This window comes from Podarcis vaucheri (assembly GCF_965113315.1).
Source record: "Podarcis vaucheri genome assembly, chromosome: 8".
In the NCBI taxonomy this organism is placed as follows: Eukaryota; Metazoa; Chordata; class Lepidosauria; order Squamata; family Lacertidae; genus Podarcis; species Podarcis vaucheri.
In genome coordinates this window covers 29,431,547-29,452,746 of record NC_138766.1, presented here as the reverse complement: position 1 = coordinate 29,452,746, position 21,200 = coordinate 29,431,547, and the positions used below count along the sequence as shown (strand labels likewise).

The following is a 21,200-nucleotide window of genomic DNA, read 5'->3' as shown; positions in this document are numbered from 1 at the left end:
TGAGCAGCATTCCTAACAGAGCTGAAAAAATGCCTGGGACCTCAGTTCCCAAATTATATGTAATCCCTTTCCTGGTCATCAGACATGTTCTTGCAAAGGCAAAACCAATCCTGGATGTTTGGCCACTCTGCTGGGTACATAATCAGCACCTGTCTATCTCCAGGACCTCTTAGCTGGATTCCTGGGCAATCACAGTGTGTATTGCCTATGATCTGTACTGGGTAATAAAGGATTCTACCTGAGTAAGCAGCTGAGAAGCCAAAGCAAAGAATTCTAGTGGGCAGGAGAGACAAAGACTTTTTGACCATCGTTGCAGTTAGCAGCCCTTGGTTTCTATTCATACTTTTAATTCATCTAAAATCTGAAATGAGTTTTAGAAGCAGATCCAATTATGGGGCAGTGAGCAAATCCAGTCTTTATTTGTATTTTTTAATAATAATAATAATAATAATAATAATAATAATAATAATAATAATAATATAATAATAATAAAGCATTGGTTTGCCATGAGAACATTTGGATCTCAGATGGCTTTTTTTAAAGTGATGTCTCTTTTAAAGTAAATAGTAGATGCAAGTGACTCCATCAGAGCACTCCTGACATATGGTTGTCAAGCCTCTGCTTAAAGACCTCCAAAGTAGGAGACTCCACCACACTCCTTGACAGCAAATTCCACTGTCGAACAGCTCTTACTGTCAGAAAGTTCTTCCTAATGTTTAGGTGGAATCTTCTTTCTTGTAGTTTGGATCCATTGCTCCGTGTCCTCTTCTCTGGAGCAGCAGAAAACAACCTTTCTCCCTCCTCTATATGACATCCTTTTATATATTTGAACATGGCTATCATATCACCCCTTAACCTCCTCTTCTCCAGGCTAAACATGCCCAGCTCCCTTAGCCGTTCCTCATAAGGCATCGTTTCCAGGCCTTTGACCATTTTGGTTGCCCTCCTCTGGACATGTTCCAGTTTGTCAATGTCCTTCTTGAACTGTGGTGCCCAGAACTGGACACAGTACTCCAGGTGAGGTCTGACCAGAGCAGAATACAGTGGCACTATTACTTCCCTTGATCAAGATGCTATACTCCTATTGATGCAGCCCAGAATTGCATTGGCTTTTTTAGCTGCCACGTCACACTGTTGGCTCATGTCAAGTTTGTGGTCAACCAAGACTCCTAGATCCTTTTCACATGTACTGCTCTCAAGCCAGGTGACACCCATCTTGTATTTGTGCCTCTCATTTTTTTTTTGCCCAAGTGCAAAAAAATCAGGACCCTCAATGGGGTTTTTAGGGATTTAACCCTTTCTTCCCCTGTGGTTCTGGTCCATTTGTGGGGGGAGCACGCTGCTATTTGCAATGAAATAAAAGCTCCCATTTGCAATGGAAACTTCCAATGTAGTTGCTGGTTGAGTAAACGCCATCTTGTCTAGTTGGGGCCTAAGCAAACAATCTTATAAATGGGTTAGGATCCAATGGGTTTATGGCTGAGCTGGGAGGTTCCTGCCACAGCTGGGCTTTGCCAGCTTAACTCATCCTCAGCTCAGCCAGAGATATGCCAGCCTATCCCCCCTATCCTGTCTGAGCCAGGACTCATCTGGCTGTGTCAAGCCCTCCAAAAGGGGAATTCTGGGTGCAGAGGGGCAGGTTAGGCTGGATCCTAAACCCCTTTCTGTTCCTTCATGTGATCTGCCAACCTGGTGTAATTTAAGCCAGCAAAAAGGATGGTTTATCTTAAAAAAAAACCGTTTTAGAGGCATGTTTGGCTTCTACCAGGCTTGGGCCAGTTCAGCCGGCAGCAGCCTCACAGCTGAACCAAGTTTGAATCTGGTGTAACTTTACGCCAACTTAACTTACACCTGCTTGCAGTAGAGGACAGTAACTTAAGGCAACAGCTTATTGTATTTAAAATTGTGCCTTAAGTTATCATCCTCTATTGCAAAACTGCCAATGCTCAATGGGTGCAAAAGAATATGACCCCCCCCCCACTCCCAGACTAGCCTCTGGGATCCTCTTTCTGTAATTCTGTGAGTGCGAAGAAGGAACATTTGCATGTGTGCTAGACCCTCCTATGCAAAGGATCATAAGGTGGCTTGTGGGACAGATGTGGGAGAAGGACTCAGTTCCTTTGGGGCATGAGTCAGACCTGTTGTTATTTGCTGTTGCCCTATGCAAATGGAAATGGCTGCCCTGAATATGCAACTGTGCGTTGCAGAGGGAGAGCTGTTCTAGACAAGCTGTTTATTAAGCATTTAGCCTGGATGGTATCCACCCCATTCGTGTGGAAATTAAATGACGTCACTGTTGAGTGCATATGCAGTCCAATTTCTTTGAGTGGTTAGACGATGTCGTCCAACATCACCATTAATGGTCCCACACTTTCCAGTGCATTTTTTCCTGTCATTTTCCTTACCGCGAACAGTCCACAAGAGTGCCAAATCCAATTTAACAGTGCAACCTATATGACTGAATCACACTTGCTAGTCAGCAAGACGCTGGAAGTGGCCAAAATCATGGTGGGCAAACTCTCCTGTTGCAGACCATTACTGGTGGTTGTTGTTGTTGTTGTTGTTGTTGTTTGAGCACCAAGAGAGGTCTAGACTCTCGCTCAAAGGCTCACAACCAAACAACGACCCTCTGACAGAAACAAGATGGCTGCATTCCCTCCCTGAGAGAACTTCCTGCTGCTGCCCTGCGCCACTTCCATGCCAGGCAATTGCTCCAGCCCTTTGGGGAAGGAAGGGACAGGATGAAACCCGCTCCTTCACCCACCTGCCCACCTCTGTGGTTCACCTAGGCCGCATCACGCAAGAAGGCAAGGGACCTGCTGAGCCAAACCTCAGAAAAGCAGAGCTAGAGAGGGAGCAGCAGACCCCTGTAAGGAGAGGCCTATTAAAATTCTGAGCAGGCACCAGATCCGGGACAAACCAGCTCTCCCCTCCTGCCACTTGCAGGTGACGTCATAGCTAAAGGAGTGTGGGGGAGGGGAGACTCCAGAATCCTCCTCCTCCTCACTGCAGGGGATGGACTTGGACAGATCCACCAAACGGCAGGCACCAGCCGCCCCCGCAGCTGCTGCGGAGAAGTGGGGGTGGGGGAGGGAGAGGAAGGCGGGGGAGGGGGATTCTACCGTGCTATCCCCACCTAGGCGATGGAGGGAAGGACGGGCGGTTGCTCACGCTCGTGTTCCCCACCCCACCACCCCCTCCCCTGTAGCTCCTCTCCATCTTTCTCTGCAAAGCTCCCCCCTCCCCTCCGTGATCCCCCTCCCCGAGGCGCCTCTAGAAGCCTCACCTGATTATAAAACTCCGGCTACAGCTTTCACATTCTGCAGTGGTGCCATGAGAGAGAGAGAGAGAGAGAGAGAGAGAGAGAGAGAGAGAGAGCGCTCACCACCAGCACGTCTTGTCCACATTAACACATTATCGCTAGCTTGCAACGAGATCAGACAGATAAGCACTCGAAATCCCCCCCCCCCCTTTGATTTGTACACACGGGTGTGAGTGTGTGCGGACACACAATTATTATTTTTTTGCGTCTCCAAGGGAGACCCTAACCCTTTAAAAAAGGAAGTTCGGACGCGTCCTCCCACCCAATCCAGCGCGCAGGTTTACTCGGAACCGACCGAGACTGCAGTCCTATAGACCTCCACTCCCACCCGCCGCCGCCTCCCCGAGAGTAAACCACACTGCGCTCAAGGGGGCACATTACTCCTGAATTGGCAGGCGCTGTGGGTTTGCTCTCGCTCAGGTGAACTGCCCTGACTGCAACCACCTGACCCCCAGCTGCCCCCCACCCGCAGCAGGAGCGCAGCCAAGAGCGTGGGCATTACGACTGGTATTTCCCCACCTGGGCGCTGCTTTCCCGCATTACATAACCGGGCGGCGGCAGATGCAGCCTTTCAGAGTTAGCCAGGGACACACGGACATGGATGAGAACCGGGAGATGTGTGGTGAGGCACGTTTGCGCGTGTGGACACAAATAAACTTAGCTGGAGAGGGCGTTTTGCTTTGGGGACGGTGTGGTTCATCCCTAAGGGGACCACTCGCCGCTTTCCTCTCTCCTTCCCCACGAATACAAATGTTGCTCCATCTTTCCACTGAGCCCCACTGCACAATCAGGGCAATCGCTTGCCTGGCAGAAATCTTCAGGGGGCGCCTATCCCATCCCACCCCACACCACCACCACCACCCACTGCCTTGCGCCCTTCTTGCGCCTGTTGCTCTCCTCCTGGGACCACCTTTCTCTCCATGCGCGCCTAGTCCCTGGCCGGCGGTGGTCGAGAGAGAGAGCGCCCCCTGCAGGCCTGTCTGGAGCCTCGCCCGGCCAAGGGGAAAGCAAAGGTGCGACTGCACTAAGATGGGGAGAGCGCAGGGCCAAAGGGGCCTGCACCAGGCGAGAGGAGGGGGGCGGGTGCTGCTGCGCTTTGGCGCCCGCCAAGGTGCGCCGCGAGGCCCACGCGCTCCCTAGAGGTCTTTCGGGGTCACTCGGAGCGCGGCGACTGCAAAAGGGGAAACCGTAATAGTGGAGAGGGAAGAGCTGGTTAAATCCAGTTTGCAATGTCTATAAATGGCGTTTCTCTCTTCCAAGGTGCACATTTTTTATTTTTGAAAAAAAAATATCACTCAGTGTCATCCCTCACGTCAGGGCTGTTTGTGGGCGTGAAGTTTTACTTCCTCCGCCCCCTCCTAATGGAGTGAACCATTCCCTGCTCTGCCTTCCCTCTCTCCTTCTCGGTCTGTTTCTGCCCCCTTTCCCTCGATCTCTCTTCTTCTTCTTCTCCAGCTCGGTGTGCGTGTCGGTGTGTTGTAAGAGGAGGAAAGAAAAAAAAGAGAATAAATAATTTAAAAAATAAAAAAGAACAGGGCAGAGCAGAAAGGAAAGGAAAAGTCTCTCGGCTGCTCGGAACTAGTTGGCAATGCCTGGGGTGCAACGGCCCCCCACATTTCCCCAAGCCACACTTTAAGGAAAGAAAGACAGGGAAGAGAAAGAGATACGAAAGATCTGCAGTCGCAAATGGTTGTACTCAATATAGGATGGGACTTAAGTTGAACGGCAGATACATTTCTCTGGTCCTCGCTGTGCAGCTAGGTAAGTGGACTCACACTTTCTTATGGAAGCAAGGGATTGGGGGGGAGGATTTTGAAAGGGGGGGTTGCCTTCAAATGCACCGAAGTATGCATGGAGTAAATAAGCAAAAAAAATATGCAAAGCAACCCGTAATAGGCAAATTATTGCTGGCCAAAGATTGCCAATAATTTGTGACAACAAGACTCTGCAATACGAGGTCTTCAGCGCCGAATGTTTCTCTTCTCGTTTTTGTTTGAGAAAACACAGTTTGCTGGTTGCTTCAAAATCTCCCCCCTTTAGTTCCCTTGCCCCTGCCCAAAAAGACCCCTTCCTCAATTGCATTGCTGTCTTGCTTATTTCTTGCCCCAAATATATTCGCACACGCACACGCGCGCACAAAAAGCTTTCATCTCTGGAGGGCTGCATCCTATTTGTCCAAAGCTAAATTCATCCCCCCCCCCAACCTCCGGGCCGAAAAATAATAAGGAAATAAATGGAGAGGGAAGAGAAATTAAGAGAGATTGGTACAAAACAATGTAATTCCACCACTTGGAAATCCGAATTTGCAAAAGGGGAGAGAGAAAGCAAGAAAATCAAAAGGCAGTTTGAAGTTTCTGTCCCAACTGCAATCGTTTTACAAAAGTATACTGGAGAGGAGGAGGAAGGAGCCTCTTGTATCAAACGGTGAAGAAGGAAGGAGAAATCAAGGCGATATTTGGCTAAGGTGGCTCGGGTTTTCTGAGCCTTTCTCCCTAAAAGATTTGTTTTAAAATACTTATATTTGGACGGGGGTTTACTAAAAATAGCACGGACTTCATTGCACGTTGGGGAGGGGGACCCGGGGCTGGTTTGTCCCTGGTTTTGTTTGATGTGCTATTCAAGGGTCCTCGTTTGAATGCTTTTGGGAGTTTATGCCTCGGAGGTTACTTGGAAGTTAAGCATCACTTCGGGTTCTGCATTGAGCAACATTTAGAGGCGAAACCTTCTTGTTTTGCTGCGGTGGTAGGAAAGGTAAATTCGACTGGCAGCTTAACTGGGAAGCGTGCCCTTTCTACGTTTGTCATGGATGTAGATTTAAAGAACTGCAACCCTCCCCCCCCTTCGGAAACGCTCCCCTCCCCTCTAGCTCCCTGTCCCAAATCTGCAGATCTCGGGTTTATTTCACTTTCTCTCGCTCTGTCGCCTGTCTCTGCAGCTTTTGAGAAATAGAGGCGGCTGGGGAGCGGTGGGGGGAAAGCGATCATTGTCGACTCTTGGAGTAATAATAATAATAATAATAATACAGACGAATAAATAATACGAACGTAAAAATAGAAGCAAGAATAGAATTAATTGTGTGCACGGTCATCTTGGGAGTGTGTGTGTGTGTGTGTGTGTGTGTGTAAAGCTCCCCTAAGGTTGTGTCTTGACAACGTTGGAATTTCACTTCTGTGTGCATTTCCATATTAAGAAATAGCCTCTGCCTCTATGTCCGGCTAAGGTTATTTTCCAGGAAGAGACACGGCATTGCCCTTGTCCTCGGAAATGAATTTGTCCATTTGTTTCTTTCACCATTTGCAAGTCAGGATAGTCCTCATGCAGAAATTAGGAAGGCTAGAATCGGGGAGGGACACGCACACGCAAATATATGTATATTTTGTGTGTGTGTGTGTGTGTGTGTGTGTGTGTGTGTGTTTGTATAGGAAAGGCAGCTATGGAGATGGACTGATTGAAAAACAAAGCAGTCTTTCCGGGATCACTTTTCCCAGAAGGAATCAAAAGGTTTTGATTCCTTCCCCCTCACAACATGACCATTAGACAAGCCAAAATCTTGCCTAGTGTTAGACAGTAACATAACATCGGGCTTTGAACATCTGGATATCGTTTCTATTGGCAGAGTGCTGGAATTTGGGTTTGGAAATGGGAAATACTATGAGTTAAGGATGTGTGTGTGTGCTTCAGAATATATGCCCTCCTTTGCGTTTTGATCCTGGTGCCTCGAATGTGCCTGAAACGGCTGACCTTTTGGGGCAAAAAAAAAAAAAAGGCTTGCTGAATGAGAGAAGGCAGAAAAAATAGGGGGGGAGATGAAGACGTTCTGAAAAACAGAAACAGACCTGGGAGGTGCAAAAAGAGTGCCCGGGCACACTCATACACACACACACATTTACACACGTGTCTGTGTGTCTGCCACACATTTTTCACATCTACCGTGCTTTTAGCTTCATTAAAAAAAAAAAAACAGCCAAAAGAGCCCCAATCACGTGTGCGATTTGTACGCTGTTGTGAATGAGGTTTTGTCAACCTTTCATAAGAGCAAACGACCCTACGTGATGGGCAAGAGAAGAGGGAAGGCGCTCTCCAAGGTGCTGATGGTTGTTCTAGGGGGGCAGCAGGATGGTGGTCAGTTTCAGGAGCAAAATGTTGTTTGCTACATGATCCCTTCTCTTCCTGTGGCAGCCACTACCAGGTCAACTGAACAGGTGGGAGAGGAGAGGCGCTTATTCTTAGCACTCCTCCGGTTAGCATCGTCATTGCCACCCTTCACACTTGGTTGCAAGGCGGGGGGGGGGTGAGGAAGACCGTCAAATACGTGGGCCGAAGACTTTCCTTTGGGAACATGCCCTTTCAGGATGCCTCAGCCGAGGAGAGACAGCTTTAAAACGCAAGGTGTGTGTGTGTGTGTGTGTGTGTGTGTTTAACAGGACACGCTATACTCTGGGGATGGTCTCCTATGTGTGTTATTTGTTTGTAGGTTCCAGTGTGTGTGTGTGGCAGCCAATGTCTGCAGCCTCTGCGTGTTTTGACGTGCTGGGGAGTGGGTTAGAGAGGGAGGGAGGTGGTTACTAAATCAGGTTAGCCATAAATCAGTGGGAGGGAGGGAAGAGGGGGGTTTCCACCGACACTCAGCATTGTGGACAGGACCTCTTTTATTCCAGAACCGATTTCCCCTTACACACACGCACACACGCGCACACACACACAAACCTTTAAATGGTTCGCTTCGATCCTCTCTAAAGGAGTAAAAAATAAATAAAAACTCTCTCTTCTACTTGCAATCTCTAATTTACCCTGTAAATGTCTGGGCAAGCGCACTAAGCACGCGGTGGAGGGGAAATGGACATTTTCCCTAACCCGCTTGCTTTGGAAGGCTGTGGCGTTGGGCAACGAGAGCCGCGGACGGTTTGCTGGGGATCAAGCCAGTGATCAATTAAACCAACAAGACGCTAATTCCCTTTCATTTGCTGCAGGATTGGTAGGGATAAAGCCCCCGTATGCTCCTCGCTAGCAACACACCTGCTCCTGCAAAGCCAGAGACATTGCTGCTGCTGCGGCTGCTTTTGATATGTGTGATTGTGTGTGTGTGTGTGTGTGTGTGTGAGAGAGAGAGAGAGAGAGAGAGAGCGCAATGTAATCAATTCATCAGCGCGGAAGCAAAAATGACTCAACTACTCCCCACCCCGCTCACTCACACACTGACAGAGAGAGAGAGAAAGAGCGCGTTGCAGTGATGAAGAGAGAGATTTCACCCCCAGTGCAATATACCATCATGATCAAAGAGCCTTTTGCCTTGGGTTGGGGGTAGCTTCCCTTTGGGAAAGCGTAGAATGAACAACGAAGTCCTTCAGATTTGTAGGTATCCCCCCACCCTTGATGTGATGTCTGCTGCACCCAAAAGAGACGTCAGGAAGCCGTGTTTCCCCCCCCTCGCCCCCCAGGGAAGGGTCTCCAGGCTTCAGCCTTCCTGCAGATCTTTCAGAGCGACTTGGGGATTTCACTGCGAGAGGCAGAAGATGGATAGTGGAGAATCAGTGTCGATGATGTGTGTGGTGGATAGAGACAGCAGAGCAGACGCTCTTGGGGTGGCGGGGGAGAACTCAGCCAAGGCGAGTGGTGGAGAGATTAAATGAGACAGGGTAAGCCCAGAGGATGTTCTTCTGTCTCCACTTCAGTGGAAGAACCTGAATGGGGAAGTCACAGACGAGGAGGAGGAGGGACCAAGAGCGAGAGATTAAGCATGCACCGAACATGGCAACCTCCCTTTAGGTTCTCACTGATGCAAGTTACACATTAATAGGAATTCACATGCGACTAAGCAACTCACTGTTCTCCCCAGTGCATTGCATTGCATCCGCTATATCGCATTTCCAAAGGGGGCGGGTCTGTGGGTGCCCGTTTTTGACACAATTATCACCATGCAACAGGGGAAGAAATAGGGGGGAAGGTTTTCTTGCAGGAAACAATTTGTTGAAGAGAAGACCTACATGCATGCCTGGTGATTTCTGTTCCAGACTTCTTTTCCTCCATCAGTTCCATTTTTCACCATAAAATACCCACCAGCTTCAGTTTTTGAAAGGCTCTGCAGATTGCTACAACCTACTTGAAGGTTAAGCGTAATAATTATTAACTACCGCTAAACTGCTGAAATAAATTTGACGTTTTTTGAAGTTGACTTTTGCTTTTAAAAAGTAAGCGAAATTTAGAGAAACGGGGGAGGGGAGAGAAAGATTTTAAACTCCACTCCAAATAATTCAAAACAGTGCATCTTTAAGAGGATATTATACATATATAGATATTATACATATATATGGAACAACTTGACAGAAATGAGGTTGCTATTATTGTAAGTGATGCAACTGCATTATATTTGTTTATTTAAGGGACACTTTAAAAAGAAGTGTCAAAAGACGGTTTGATATGTGTGATCTCCATTTAAAATATATCCAATTAAATGATCCTGAAAGGGAAAATGACTTTTATGATGAGAACAAAGCAAAGCAGATCCTCTTCCAGCTTTGAGACGCGTGTGCGCGCGCGTGTGTAGATGCGTGCGTAGATGAATTGTGATGGATAGGATTGATCACAGTTCTCTGGAGTCGGAATTCAGGGTTGGGTATCGCGCGCTGTTTACCTTGCTAGGAGCTGTCCAGTTGACGTGGTGCTGATCTGTTCCCCAGCATACCTGGTGCAAGCAGTCAGAGCAGCGGGCAAGTGCGATGCGGTCTTTCAGGGCTTCTCGAACTGTGTGCTCAAGATGGGCAATAAGATTGCCACCTACCCTCAAGACCTGGACGACAAGAGAAATCTCGAAACAATCTGCCGGTAGGTGCACCTCTTCTTGTTATGACTCTTCACGGTGATTCTTTACTTTATAACACTGTATACGTGTGTGAGTGTGTTTTGCGGGGAGTGGGGCTTTGACTTTTTGTTGAGATCTCTATGCTACTGTCATGTGAACCTAAAGCTCTGTAGCCAGACAAAAGGCTACCAGATTGCCAGAGGAGTTGTTCTTTCATGTGTAGTTTGCTTGCACGCTGCACAGGCTTAATGCTCAACAGACTGAAATGCTAAGCTAAATATAACCATGCAAAGCACGCGTGGATCCGTTGGGCGCAGTCTTCACCCTGTTAAAGTAAATGGCAACAACCTCGTCGTTTTAATACCCCGATGTTAAGCACCTAGAACTGAACGTAAAATCCGTCAGAATTCAACGGGATTTGCTTCCAAATATGCGTGCATTTCATATCTCGGCTCTCACTAGGCCCTGTTACAATTAGGGGTTTTCAAATTATTGTTATTATTCTGTTACATTGTGCGATGGTTCTTTTATTTTCCTCCTGATTTCTTTTTGCTAGTAACAATAATCAGCAGGACTGTATTCACACCCCTGGCTGCTCAATTAATAGCGTCATGCACATAAAATGCATAGGATTTTAGGCACAACTTTGCTTCCACCCTCTAAAAAATTGGTATTGTCCCTCTAAGGTTTGAAACGGTAGTTTTCAGTGGCTGAGACAAGGCTTGCAGCAGAGGTGTCCGGCTCTATTGTCTCCTTAGTCCACTAGGAAGTGCTTTTAACGGAATGGGTTTATTCTTTCTGAAGGTATGATGAGGAATAGCTACCCAAAATGAGCGAAAGGGGGTGGATAATGCTTTAAAATGCTCGCGAGGGCTGGTAAAGTTTTAGTATGTGATGTAAAACTGCGATGTAATCTCACAGTGCATCGCACTATAATTTCAGTACAAATGCCTGCTTTGTCATGCCATGTGGTCACTTACTATAGTGTTGTTTTGTGTGTGTGATGCAATGCAGCCCATATTAAACTGAATCGTGATAATGTGGTGTTGTGTTGGGATCCCCACCCCATCCGTTGTAAGAGTTGCTCCAGTTAAGGTTGCCATGTGTCCTCTTTCTCCAGGACACGTCCTCTATTTCAGGGGTAGAATCTGAGACAAACTGCATTCATTTGCTTTGAACAGCCGTCATAGCGTCCTCTTTTTTTGCCCTTCAAAATATGACAACCCTACTGTGCAGTACAGAGCGGGGATTCAAACATAGGTCTCCCTGTCCCAAGCCTCCTTATAGGACATCCCTTTAGAATTCATATTTTAAAACGAAGACATTAAAAAGTTTTAAGCTGCAACTGAACAGCCTGGTGTGGTTTTTGCAAGCCATTTTTGGAGCCCCGAAGGCGCTATGGATGCAAGTGGTCTTGTTTCCCGTGAGGGAACGAGAGAGATCATATTTCTACGAGGCAACCGAATCTAAATCCCAAACCAGTGGACAGACTGTGTGCGTAAATTTGCCTTCCACCTACTCGCTGCAAAGCAAAATTCGAAAACAAGATTTCATTCTACCAAAATGTCTTGAGTTAGGTTGTCCCATTCCAGTCCACTATTTGGATGGGAACTTGACACGCAGCCCAACCGTTTTCATGTTTCCTTGAGAGGAAGCCCCTCTCATTTTACCTGGACTTAACATCCAAGTCAGACTGTAATGATCATGTTCCACAGAATCAAATGAAATTTGTTTCCAACACCACGGCTGCAGCCTGACACTTTAAACTGGTTTTGCTGGGAATGATACCATTGGATTTACTGGGATTTACTTCTAAAAAAGCCTACCTATATAGAATCGGACTGTAAACGTGATGGCTTTCAAGTCATGATGGCTTCTGCAAGGCTTAATTGGACACCGAAACTTAACTTGCTCGAAATATTAAAAAAAAAAAAATATGCTGAAGGCATTGGGACTAATTCCCTGTTAAATCCGAGTACCCATCGGCTTGAATCCAAAATTACTTCCTCTTGAATTGTGTGGGCGAGGATAAAAGCAGCTCAGATCAAACTGGGCTGTGTATTTACCTCAAAGGTAAATCCATTCATTTAGAAATTAGTGCTTTTGAAATAACTGTTTAGAACTGGGTTGCATTAGGCGGTTTTATTGGTTTTATTTTTGTTAATAGGGGCGGAGGAACAGTGTAGTTGATTATAAAGATGGGAGCCGAAATTCCAAAGAGAATTGCCCATTCTTCCCCTCTCCCTCCAAAATCCAACGTCCCACCTCGCAATATAATAGCGAGGAATTGCCTTTTGCTTTCTATTCCTTTCCTCAGGACATTTCGTTTGAATGACTGGCATTCCAGCTAGACCTCTATCTATATGAGACAGCAACAAAATACTCTGGTGTTGGCAGCAACATGGCGCGGTCCTGGTGGGGAGAAATCGAAAGATACCCCCTTCCCTCCAATTCTGAGAAACGCCAGCCACCGCCCAGCCATCATAATGTACATTCAGCGGAGACATTCGCTGCCCCCGCGCGCAAGACAGCAACTCCCGCTTCCCAGCCGTGTTGGAAACCTCCGTTGTTTCCCAGAAAATGTCTGCCTGGGATCCTGCTTGACAGAACAACTAGTTAGCTACAAAAAAATACAAAATAAGAGAGCTGCAGTATGCTTGGCGCGAGACAGAAAGGAAGTGGGGAGCAGGAGGAGGAGGAGGTTGGAGGAAGAGGCACCCCCACCAACACACACACACACACACACACACACACACACACACCTCTTGGCCTAGATTCTGTAGTCAGAACCCCTCGCAGCTTCACGGATCATGCGCCTAGATTCTAGAGAGGTCGCCTCCTCTCTCCCTCCCTCCCTCCCTTCTTCTCTGTGCGTGCGCGCTCTCTCCTCTCTCTCTCTCTCTCTCTCTCTCTCGCCCTTGTGTGTGTATTGAAAGAAGCTCAGGGAAGATTTAGTTTTCCTTTGGGAGATGCAATTACGGCAGAAATACAGTAGAAGAGGCGCCCTCTCCAGCCTTCACGCCATCTCCATGCCTCATTATTTATTACAAATGCAGCCAGCGTTGGACTCCACGAGACCAGTCCCGAGTGCTCATAAATTAGAGTTTGCGCCACGTTTACACACACACGCACACGCACACACCGCCCCGCGCCCCAAGCCATCCAGAGTAATAGCCAGCCTTAGCCAAAACGCCTACATTTGGCAACGGGGAGGGTTAGGGTGTTGCTGTTGGGTTTTGTTCGTTTTAAAATCCTTTGGAGCGGAGGAAAAGAACAAAAGAGCCCTTATGTAGGCACTTACCTGTGGATGCCGGACTCGACCAGGAGGCGCCACTCTGCTCTAAAAGGCAACTCTGCGGCACAGCTGGGACGGGATGCTATTGTTGTTTGTTCTGCAAAAAGGAATCGGTTCTAATCTTGGAACGGGGAGATGGTCAGCTTGCAAGTGGATTAGGTCAGGCGCGCAGGCGGTGCGTGCTCATTATGGCAAAGGAAAGGGGCATATTACATAACACACACAGGCAGAGCTGAGGAAAGGAATAGGGCTGCCTAAAAGCAGTCAGTGGAAAGAGCTTCTGGGTCAGAACTGCACGCTCTGGGGAGATATCATAGCATCAGATTACATCGAAATGTTCCAGCAAGTTAAGAGACCAGTGGTGGCAGAAAGGCACTCTGCACATGCTCCAACGGCACCCATCATTTTTAGTGTCATAGAATTGTAGAGTTGGAAAGGGACCCCAAGGCTCTTCTAGATTCTTGCAATGCAGGAATCTTAACTAAAACATCCAAGACAGATGGCCATCCAAATCTGCTTAAAAACCTCCAAGGAAGGAGAGTCCACAACCGCCTATGGGCGTCCATTCCACTGTTCAACAGCTCTTGCTGTCAGAAAGCTTTTTCTGGTGTTTAGTCGTGTTCACAGCAAACCACCCTGTCATTAAGAGAAAATTTGAGGACTAAGCCATGGTGACTTCTAGCTCAAGTGAAGCCCGCATTCGTGCCATCAGTGACTGGTGGCAATTTAGTAGGTTCAGCCATTCACACATTCAAGTATTGGGGCCATGGGGGAGGCGCACTCTGCCTCTATATGCACCAGCAGCCCCCAAAACAGGTCACACTTTTCACCCCAACCTCTTAAGAATAGTTGATGTTATTAAACATATCTGAAAGCAGAAACAGCAGCAAGCAAGGATGCCAGTTGTGAGCCATCATCAAGTTCACCAAAGAAGGCCAAAATGAAGGCCCCTACACTGATCTCTCTTCAGTTCATATAATCATAGAATTGTAGAGTTGTAATGGACCCCAAGGGACGCGGGTGGCGCTGTGGGTTAAACCACAGAGCCTAGGACTTGCCAATCAGAAGGTCGGCGGTTCAAATCCCCGTGACGGGGTGAGCTCCCATTGCTCAGTCCCAGCTCCTGCCAACCTAGCAGTTCGAAAGCACATCAAAGTGCAAGTAGATAAATAGGTACTGCTCCTGCGGGAAGGTAAATGGCCTTTCCGTGTGCTGCTCTGGTTTGCCAGAAGCGCCTTAGTCATTCTGGCCACATGACCTGGAAGCTGCACGCCGGCTCCCTTGGCCAATAAAGTGAGATGAGTGCGGCAACCCCAGAGTCGGTCACGACTGGACCTAATGGTCAGAGGTCCCTTTACCTTTTAATGGACCCCAAAGGTCATCTGGTTCAACCCCTTCCAATGCAGAAATCTCTGCTAAAGCATCCATGACAACCCCAAACAGAAGTAGGCACTGGGCTACAATTCCCAGTTTCTGCAGCCTGCTTAATCTGCCAGCAACCTGATCCTAAGGACAACTAGCTTGGAACTTGGAATGAACTTCTACTGAGTTAGCATTGGCACTCATTCAAAGGCACTGTGGTTCCTTGCCCAATATATATATTCAGACAAAGGTGAAGGTTGGGATGGGAAACAGAATTGCTGCCAGCACCTTTGTCCAACCATTAAAATAGTCCGCCAAATGTTCGTAAATATGACAGTGTTTTCCATGTAGATATTGCCATAAAATAGGTGGCAGCCTTTACACATCAGGATCCTTCCAAAGCATTGCTTATGCCCTTGACTTAAGTGTTCTTGGAATGTGCCTACTGACCACCCTCCAATGGATGGAGCCATGCAACTGATAGCCGCTGGGCAACTTTTTAGGAGCTTTGTGGCTCTCCAGTACATGTTATGTTACATCATGTTTTTGTGCAGAAATTATCCCTGTACCTTAATCAACCAAGCAGAATTTTGCTGCACTTGGACTTTACATGTGAAATCCCCTTGCTGTAAATGCATCATTATAATTCTGTTTGTGAAACAAGCTTTAGAGACCATTGCATATACCTTTTTTGCGGGGAGTGGGGGGACGGACCACTCACTTGTTATTGTTCTGTGCTTGCTTCCTTTGCCCCATTTTGCTAATGTAATTTGGACACTGACAGTGTGGGGGGAAATGTTTTTGTTTGAAATTCCCCTTTTAGGTCTTTTATGGTATATTTAGTTTTTATTTTACCAGCTTCTTTCCCACCACAATAAACTTCCCCCGGTTCTTTAGGTGTATTTAGTGCAATCCAGACCAAATGACGTAATGCAGAAATATGTGGTTTCTGATTCTTGTCTTTACAATACTGAGGTTTAAGCACATGTCTACTCCTAGGGATAATTAAACCCCAATTAAATTCCTGTTACACACACACACACACACACACACACAGAGGCTCTCAGGTTATCACTCAAACTGGTTTCCCAATGTGTGGAAGGGTACCAAGATTTAATGCTAAGAAGACTCAGATTTAGCACCTGTTTTCAGGACTTAGCCCCAGAATATGTGAAGTAATAAATTACCTATTTATTTATTTGTATTTATCATTTACATTGATACCCACCCTTTCTTCCAAGGAGATTAGGACAGCTAACACGGTTCCCTATCCCCCATTATATCCTCACAAGAACCCCATGAGGTTGGTTAGGTTGAGCATTAGTGATTTTTTAAAACTTATTTATTAATTAAATTTGTATACCACCTTACATCCATAGATCTCAGTGCAGTTTACAGCAATGACAGCCCAAGGTTACCCAGTGAGCTTCATAATAACAGACTTCCAAGGGGGGTGGTGGACTCCTTCCTTGGAGGTTTTTAAGCAGAGGTTGGATTGCCATCCGTCATGGATGCTTTAGCAGGATTCCAGCATTGCAGGGGGTTGGACTAGATGACCCTTGGGTCCCTTAAAACTCTAAGACTCTACGATGATAATAAAATTATTATTAATGTGGAATGCCCTCCCAGAAGATGTAAAGGAGATAAATAACAATACAACTTGTAGAAGACATCTGAAGGCAGTTCTGTATAGGGAAGTTTTCAATGTTTGATGTTTTATTATGCTTTTATATCTGCTGGAAGCTGGCGGGGGTGGCTGGGACAACCCAGTCAGATGGGAGGGGTACAAATAATAACATTATTATTATTATTATTATTATTATTATTATTATTATTATTATAGTCCTCCAATCCTGAACCACAATTTCAATGCAATTGTAAATTAGGGCACAGTTTGTGATATGCTCATGAGAACTACTTTTTTAAACTCAGGAACTCTGCCCTGGAACATTAGAAATTACAAAGAAGACGGTCCCTTTGAGCCTATGCTGAGTGCATTCCCATCGCAATTGGGGAATTACACCTCTCCACTCCCCACATCAGGGATGCCAGTGGCGCTGTGGGTTAAACCAGAGCCTAGGACTTGCCGATCAGAAGGTTGGCAGTTCGAATCCCCGTGATGGGGTGAGCTTCCGTTGCTCGGTCCCAGCTCCTGCCCACCTAGCACTTCGAAAGCACGTCAAAGTGCAAGTAGATAAATAGGTACCGCTTCGGCGGGAAGGTAAACGGCTCTCTGCGCGCTGCTCTGGTTCACCAGAAGCGGCTTAGTCATGCTGGCCACATGACCCGGAAGCTCCCTCTCGGCCAATAAAGCGAGATGAGCGCCGCAACCCCAGAGTCAGTCACGACTGGACTTAATGGCCAGGGGTCCCTTTACCTTCCCCCCCCCCATATCCTGCCCCACCAGACACACCGTAAGGGAGGGAGACAGTGATTACAAAGCCCCTTTTATTTCCTCAACTAAACATTGGGAGAGCATGAAGAAGGTCCTTAGTATAAACCCTCCCATCCCCAGTTAAAAGAATCTGTTTGGATACAGGCTGCTGCACTCAATAGACTCTTCTTATGTTCTTAGCAGCAGAGGCCAAGAAAGGACTCTGCTGAGACACTGAAATGCTACCACCAAGTCAGAGTAGATCTTCCTGAGCTGGCCTATGTGTTGAAAATGGGCTGAAACCCGGTGAAACAGATTTTAACTGATAGATTAATTGATGGGTCCATTAACGGATGAGTCTATCAATAACGAATCTGCATGAGAATGCAATGTTTTCTGAAGCAAGAAGCCCATTCCACTGTAGTTTGACGATGCACACATGAACTCTACAAGACATTGTTTTAGCAGAGCCATTCCTCCTATGTGGGTGGGTGGGAATGTCTCTCTTGCGATGAGTTCTACCATCTGCTCCTTGGGTAAGAACTTGTACCACAAACATTACTTTGTATTTTTTAAAACTCTGCTGTCCAATTATGGGGGTGACATTGCTCTAACTTACTCATTAAGTAAACACCCAGCGCTGACAGGGAACTCGCTTTCTCCTCCTGTTCTGCAGCCAAGAAAGGCACTAATCCCAAGGTCGGCAAAGTAACCTAGGGAGGGAGGGGAGCAGCTCAATGTAGACAGAGCATGCTCAGTAGCCATGGAATGTTGGCTGTTGCAGGTGGGAGGGAAAGAGTGGGTGGAATGGAGTATCCTGGGAAAGGGAACGGCTAGCTGGCAGGAATCACACACAAACATAGGAAGCTACCATATACTGAGTACAGTGGTACCTTGGGTTACATACGCTTCAGGTTACATACATTTCAGGTTACAGACTCCGCTAACCCAGAAATAGTACCTCGGGTTAAGAACTTTGCTTCAGGATGAGAACAGAAATTGTGCTCCAGTGGTGCAGCGGCAGCAGGAGGCCCCATTAGCTAAAGTGGTGCTTCAGGTTAAGAACAGCTTCAGGTTAAGAACGGACCTCCGGAACGAATTAAGTACTTAACCTGAGGTACCACTGTACATCCAGCTCAGAGTTCCCTATGCGTCCCAGGGGTCTTTCCCAGCCCCACCTGCAGAGTGGATGGTCTCCTATTAGAGATTAGGCCTGGAGGGAGGGAGGGCCTTGTGACAGCCGACCATTCCTGACCGACTTCTGTCCTTTGTCTTTTTCCCCCTCACCCCCTTCTGTGCTCAGGTACTGGGACGATTTCCATGCCTGCACCCTCACAGCCCTCACGGATTGCCAGGAAGGGGTGACAGACGTCTGGGAAAAACTGAAAGAGAAATCCAAAAAGCTTGACTACGAAGGCAACTTGTTTGTCCTGTGCAGCAAAACACAACGGGCGGCTTCGTCGGTGGTGGCTTCGGCCTCCCCTTTGCTGCTGGTGGCTCTCTCGGTGGCCCTGGCGACGTACTTCTCATTTTAGAAGGCCGCCCCCCCTGCCCCGCACTTCGTGTAGAGCACGCCTGCCCACATGACGACGATGACGTTTCCTCCTCGCCCCGCCTCTTCTTCCTCCTGCCCAGCCACCCAACTGCTTCTTCTCTCTTACTCCAGGAACTGGATTTACAGAGGAAAAGTCTCCATCTTTTTTGCTTTGGGGGAACGAGGGGAGGGGGAGATCTGTTGCGAATTCTCCATGATGCCCGCCATGACACCCGCCCGAGAAAGGTTTGGGGAGGAAAGAGAGAGATAAACGGCCGCCACCAAGAACTACCACCGCTACCACCGCTCTGACAACGACAAGAAGCACGTTTCTCTCTCTCTCTCTCTCTTGGCCTCCCTGGTTTCTTTTGCATTCTGATGATTTGCCAAATGGTACCAAATGGCAGGCCTCCAAGCCGGCCAACAGCCAAAATCGGACCTCAGCTTTATGCCTCTTCTTCTTCTTCTTCTTTAGACCAAGGTCAGCTGGAGCCCTTCTTTCTTGTGTGCAAAAAGAAATCTCAGGAACGGCCTTCGAGCCACCACCGAATACTCCTAATAAAATAAAATTTAAAAAGCGTTAATAGGTAATAAGAGTAATAATAAAACTAGAATGCTAGTGAGGACACTGCTTGCAGCGACAAACGGAGGGGCTCTTCTGGGAAACATCAACGGGGAAGGATGAGTTGAGCGAGGAAATGTAAAAGGAAAAGAAGAAGGTGGGGGGAAAACAAAGGAAAGGGAAGAGGGGGGAGGGGGAGAAGGGAACCGGAAATGGATACACCTTCGCTTGGCCACGTGCGGGAAGAAGCACTCGATGGTGAATTAACCCACAGACGATCATCTTTCCTTGGGAACTCGTGTTTTCTTTTGTTTTCCAAGAATTTTTCCGGCCATTCCACTTTAAAGACGTAAGACTCCTCGCCCCCCTGCCCTTCCTGATGGTGTGGCTTAGGGGGGCAGAGAGAAAGCGAAAGGACAACCGAACGAGGGAAAGCCAAAAGGGACAAATATTAAAAGGCAATTTCGCTGAAATGACCCAATGAATGCTGCTGAGTTTGCTGAGAGTTGAGCTTTACTTAAGAGTCAAGGCATTTTTTCCAATTGTCACTGCCTTTTTTCTTTTCTTTTCTTTTCTTCTTTTCTTTTCCAAAGTTTCCCCCTTTTCTTTTTTAGGTGTTCCACCATTGACGTACGATATCTTAACTATCCAACAGTGTAGATCACAGGGGGCGGGGGGAAGGGGAGGGGGAACGTATACGTTAAGGTAAAAAAAAAATTAAATTAAAATTAACACACAGCGTAATGGTTTTTTGGGGGGAAAGTGTTAAAAGAGCCTTGATTTTAAAAGAAAAAAAAATGTAATTTAAGAAAGTTTATTATAAAGTCAATTCAGCAAAAAAAAAGTTATAAAAGATTTGCTACAAAGTATAGGAAAAGGTATAAAATAAAATTATTGTTTGAAATGAGGATGCAGTTTTATTTTTTAAGAAAAGGTGAATGTATATTATTATATATAATTTTATTATTATAATAATAGTATATATAATATAGAATGATTATATTATATATAGTTATTGAAATGTGCTTTCTTCAAGTACATGGAGTAATGGTTTACTAGAGCTTAGCGAGACGCGGGGCAGGTTTTAAGAGGTGCAAGTGGAGAAACGCGAGAATGCCAGATTCTCACATGCGACAAGAATTTTTGGTGTTAAGGGAATAAGAGTCACCCTGAAATCGATGAGATCAGAATGAAGGCTTAACTCTTGGGTTCTTACCGAGCTGTGTTGAGAGTGAAGCTGATGGTACTTTTTGTGTGTGGAAATAAATGCAGAGCTTTGTTTATGTTTATGTTTAATATTTATCACTATAAGGTAGTTTGCACTCCCTTTCTCGGAGTTCCGGGGGGGGGGGGAGGGTTTATGGCTACATCTCCAAATGGCCCGTGGTTTATAAAGATGCTAAAAGAATGATCAAAAGCTACCTTCAAAAAGCTGCCTTTTTTAATGGGATTTCCACAGCGAATCCTAAGCAGGCTTCTTTGGAAGCGCACCTCATTGAAAACAAAGGCTCCCGTTTCCCCGGGGGTTGTTAACCATTGGAGTGCCATGCTATCAGAACCATAAGAGACAATGATCCCCAAACGGATGCTCTTGTGTGGGGGGGGGGTCACTCGATTTCCCTTCTCTAGACCTTTGAGACTCTATATCGCTGAGACCCCCCCCCCAATCCTTAAGATGCTGTTGAGATGGGGGGCGTGAGATGAGGTGAGGTCGCCGCCCTAGACTCAGTTACCTGGGAGTAAGTCTCACTGAACTCATGAGGACTTACTTCTGTGTCGGACTCGGATGGCCCTGTAAGTCCCATTGATTTCAGCGGGACTTTCTTTGGTGTGGACATGTTTACTAGCATTGCACTGCCCTTACGAGGGTTTTTTTTTGGGGGGGTGGTGGTAGAGCGTATATATCTACAGATATACATATGCTAACTGAAAGTAATAACTAGATTGTCCAC

The 21,200-nt window shown here is 46.8% G+C and overlaps 1 protein-coding gene across 2 annotated transcripts; it reads left to right on the top strand.

The window, feature by feature from the left end:
- The first annotated feature begins 4,679 nt into the window (after positions 1–4,679).
- On the top strand, positions 4,680–20,531 carry NRN1 (neuritin 1). 2 transcript variants are annotated; one of them, XM_082234711.1, is made up of 3 exons: positions 4,680–5,083; positions 10,000–10,144; positions 18,456–20,531. In XM_082234711.1, exons 1-3 carry the CDS (start codon positions 5,029–5,031, stop codon positions 18,685–18,687), a joined length of 432 nt encoding a protein of 143 aa, XP_082090837.1. In that variant the 5' UTR covers positions 4,680–5,028; the 3' UTR covers positions 18,688–20,531. The 2 variants fall into 2 exon arrangements, with proteins under 2 accessions (XP_082090837.1, XP_082090838.1); XM_082234712.1 differs by lacking the exon at positions 4,680–5,083 and adding an exon at positions 8,934–8,958.
- Positions 20,532–21,200: the final 669 nt, after the last annotated feature.

Coding starts and splice junctions, on each gene's coding strand:
- NRN1 (XM_082234711.1), top strand. CDS start 5,029: ATGGGACTTAAGTTGAACGGCAGATACATTTCTCTGGTCCTCGCTGTG. Junction 5,084..9,999: donor GGTCCTCGCTGTGCAGCTAG/GTAAGTGGACTC, acceptor TCTGTTCCCCAG/CATACCTGGTGCAAGCAGTC. Junction 10,145..18,455: donor AATCTCGAAACAATCTGCCG/GTAGGTGCACCT, acceptor TTCTGTGCTCAG/GTACTGGGACGATTTCCATG.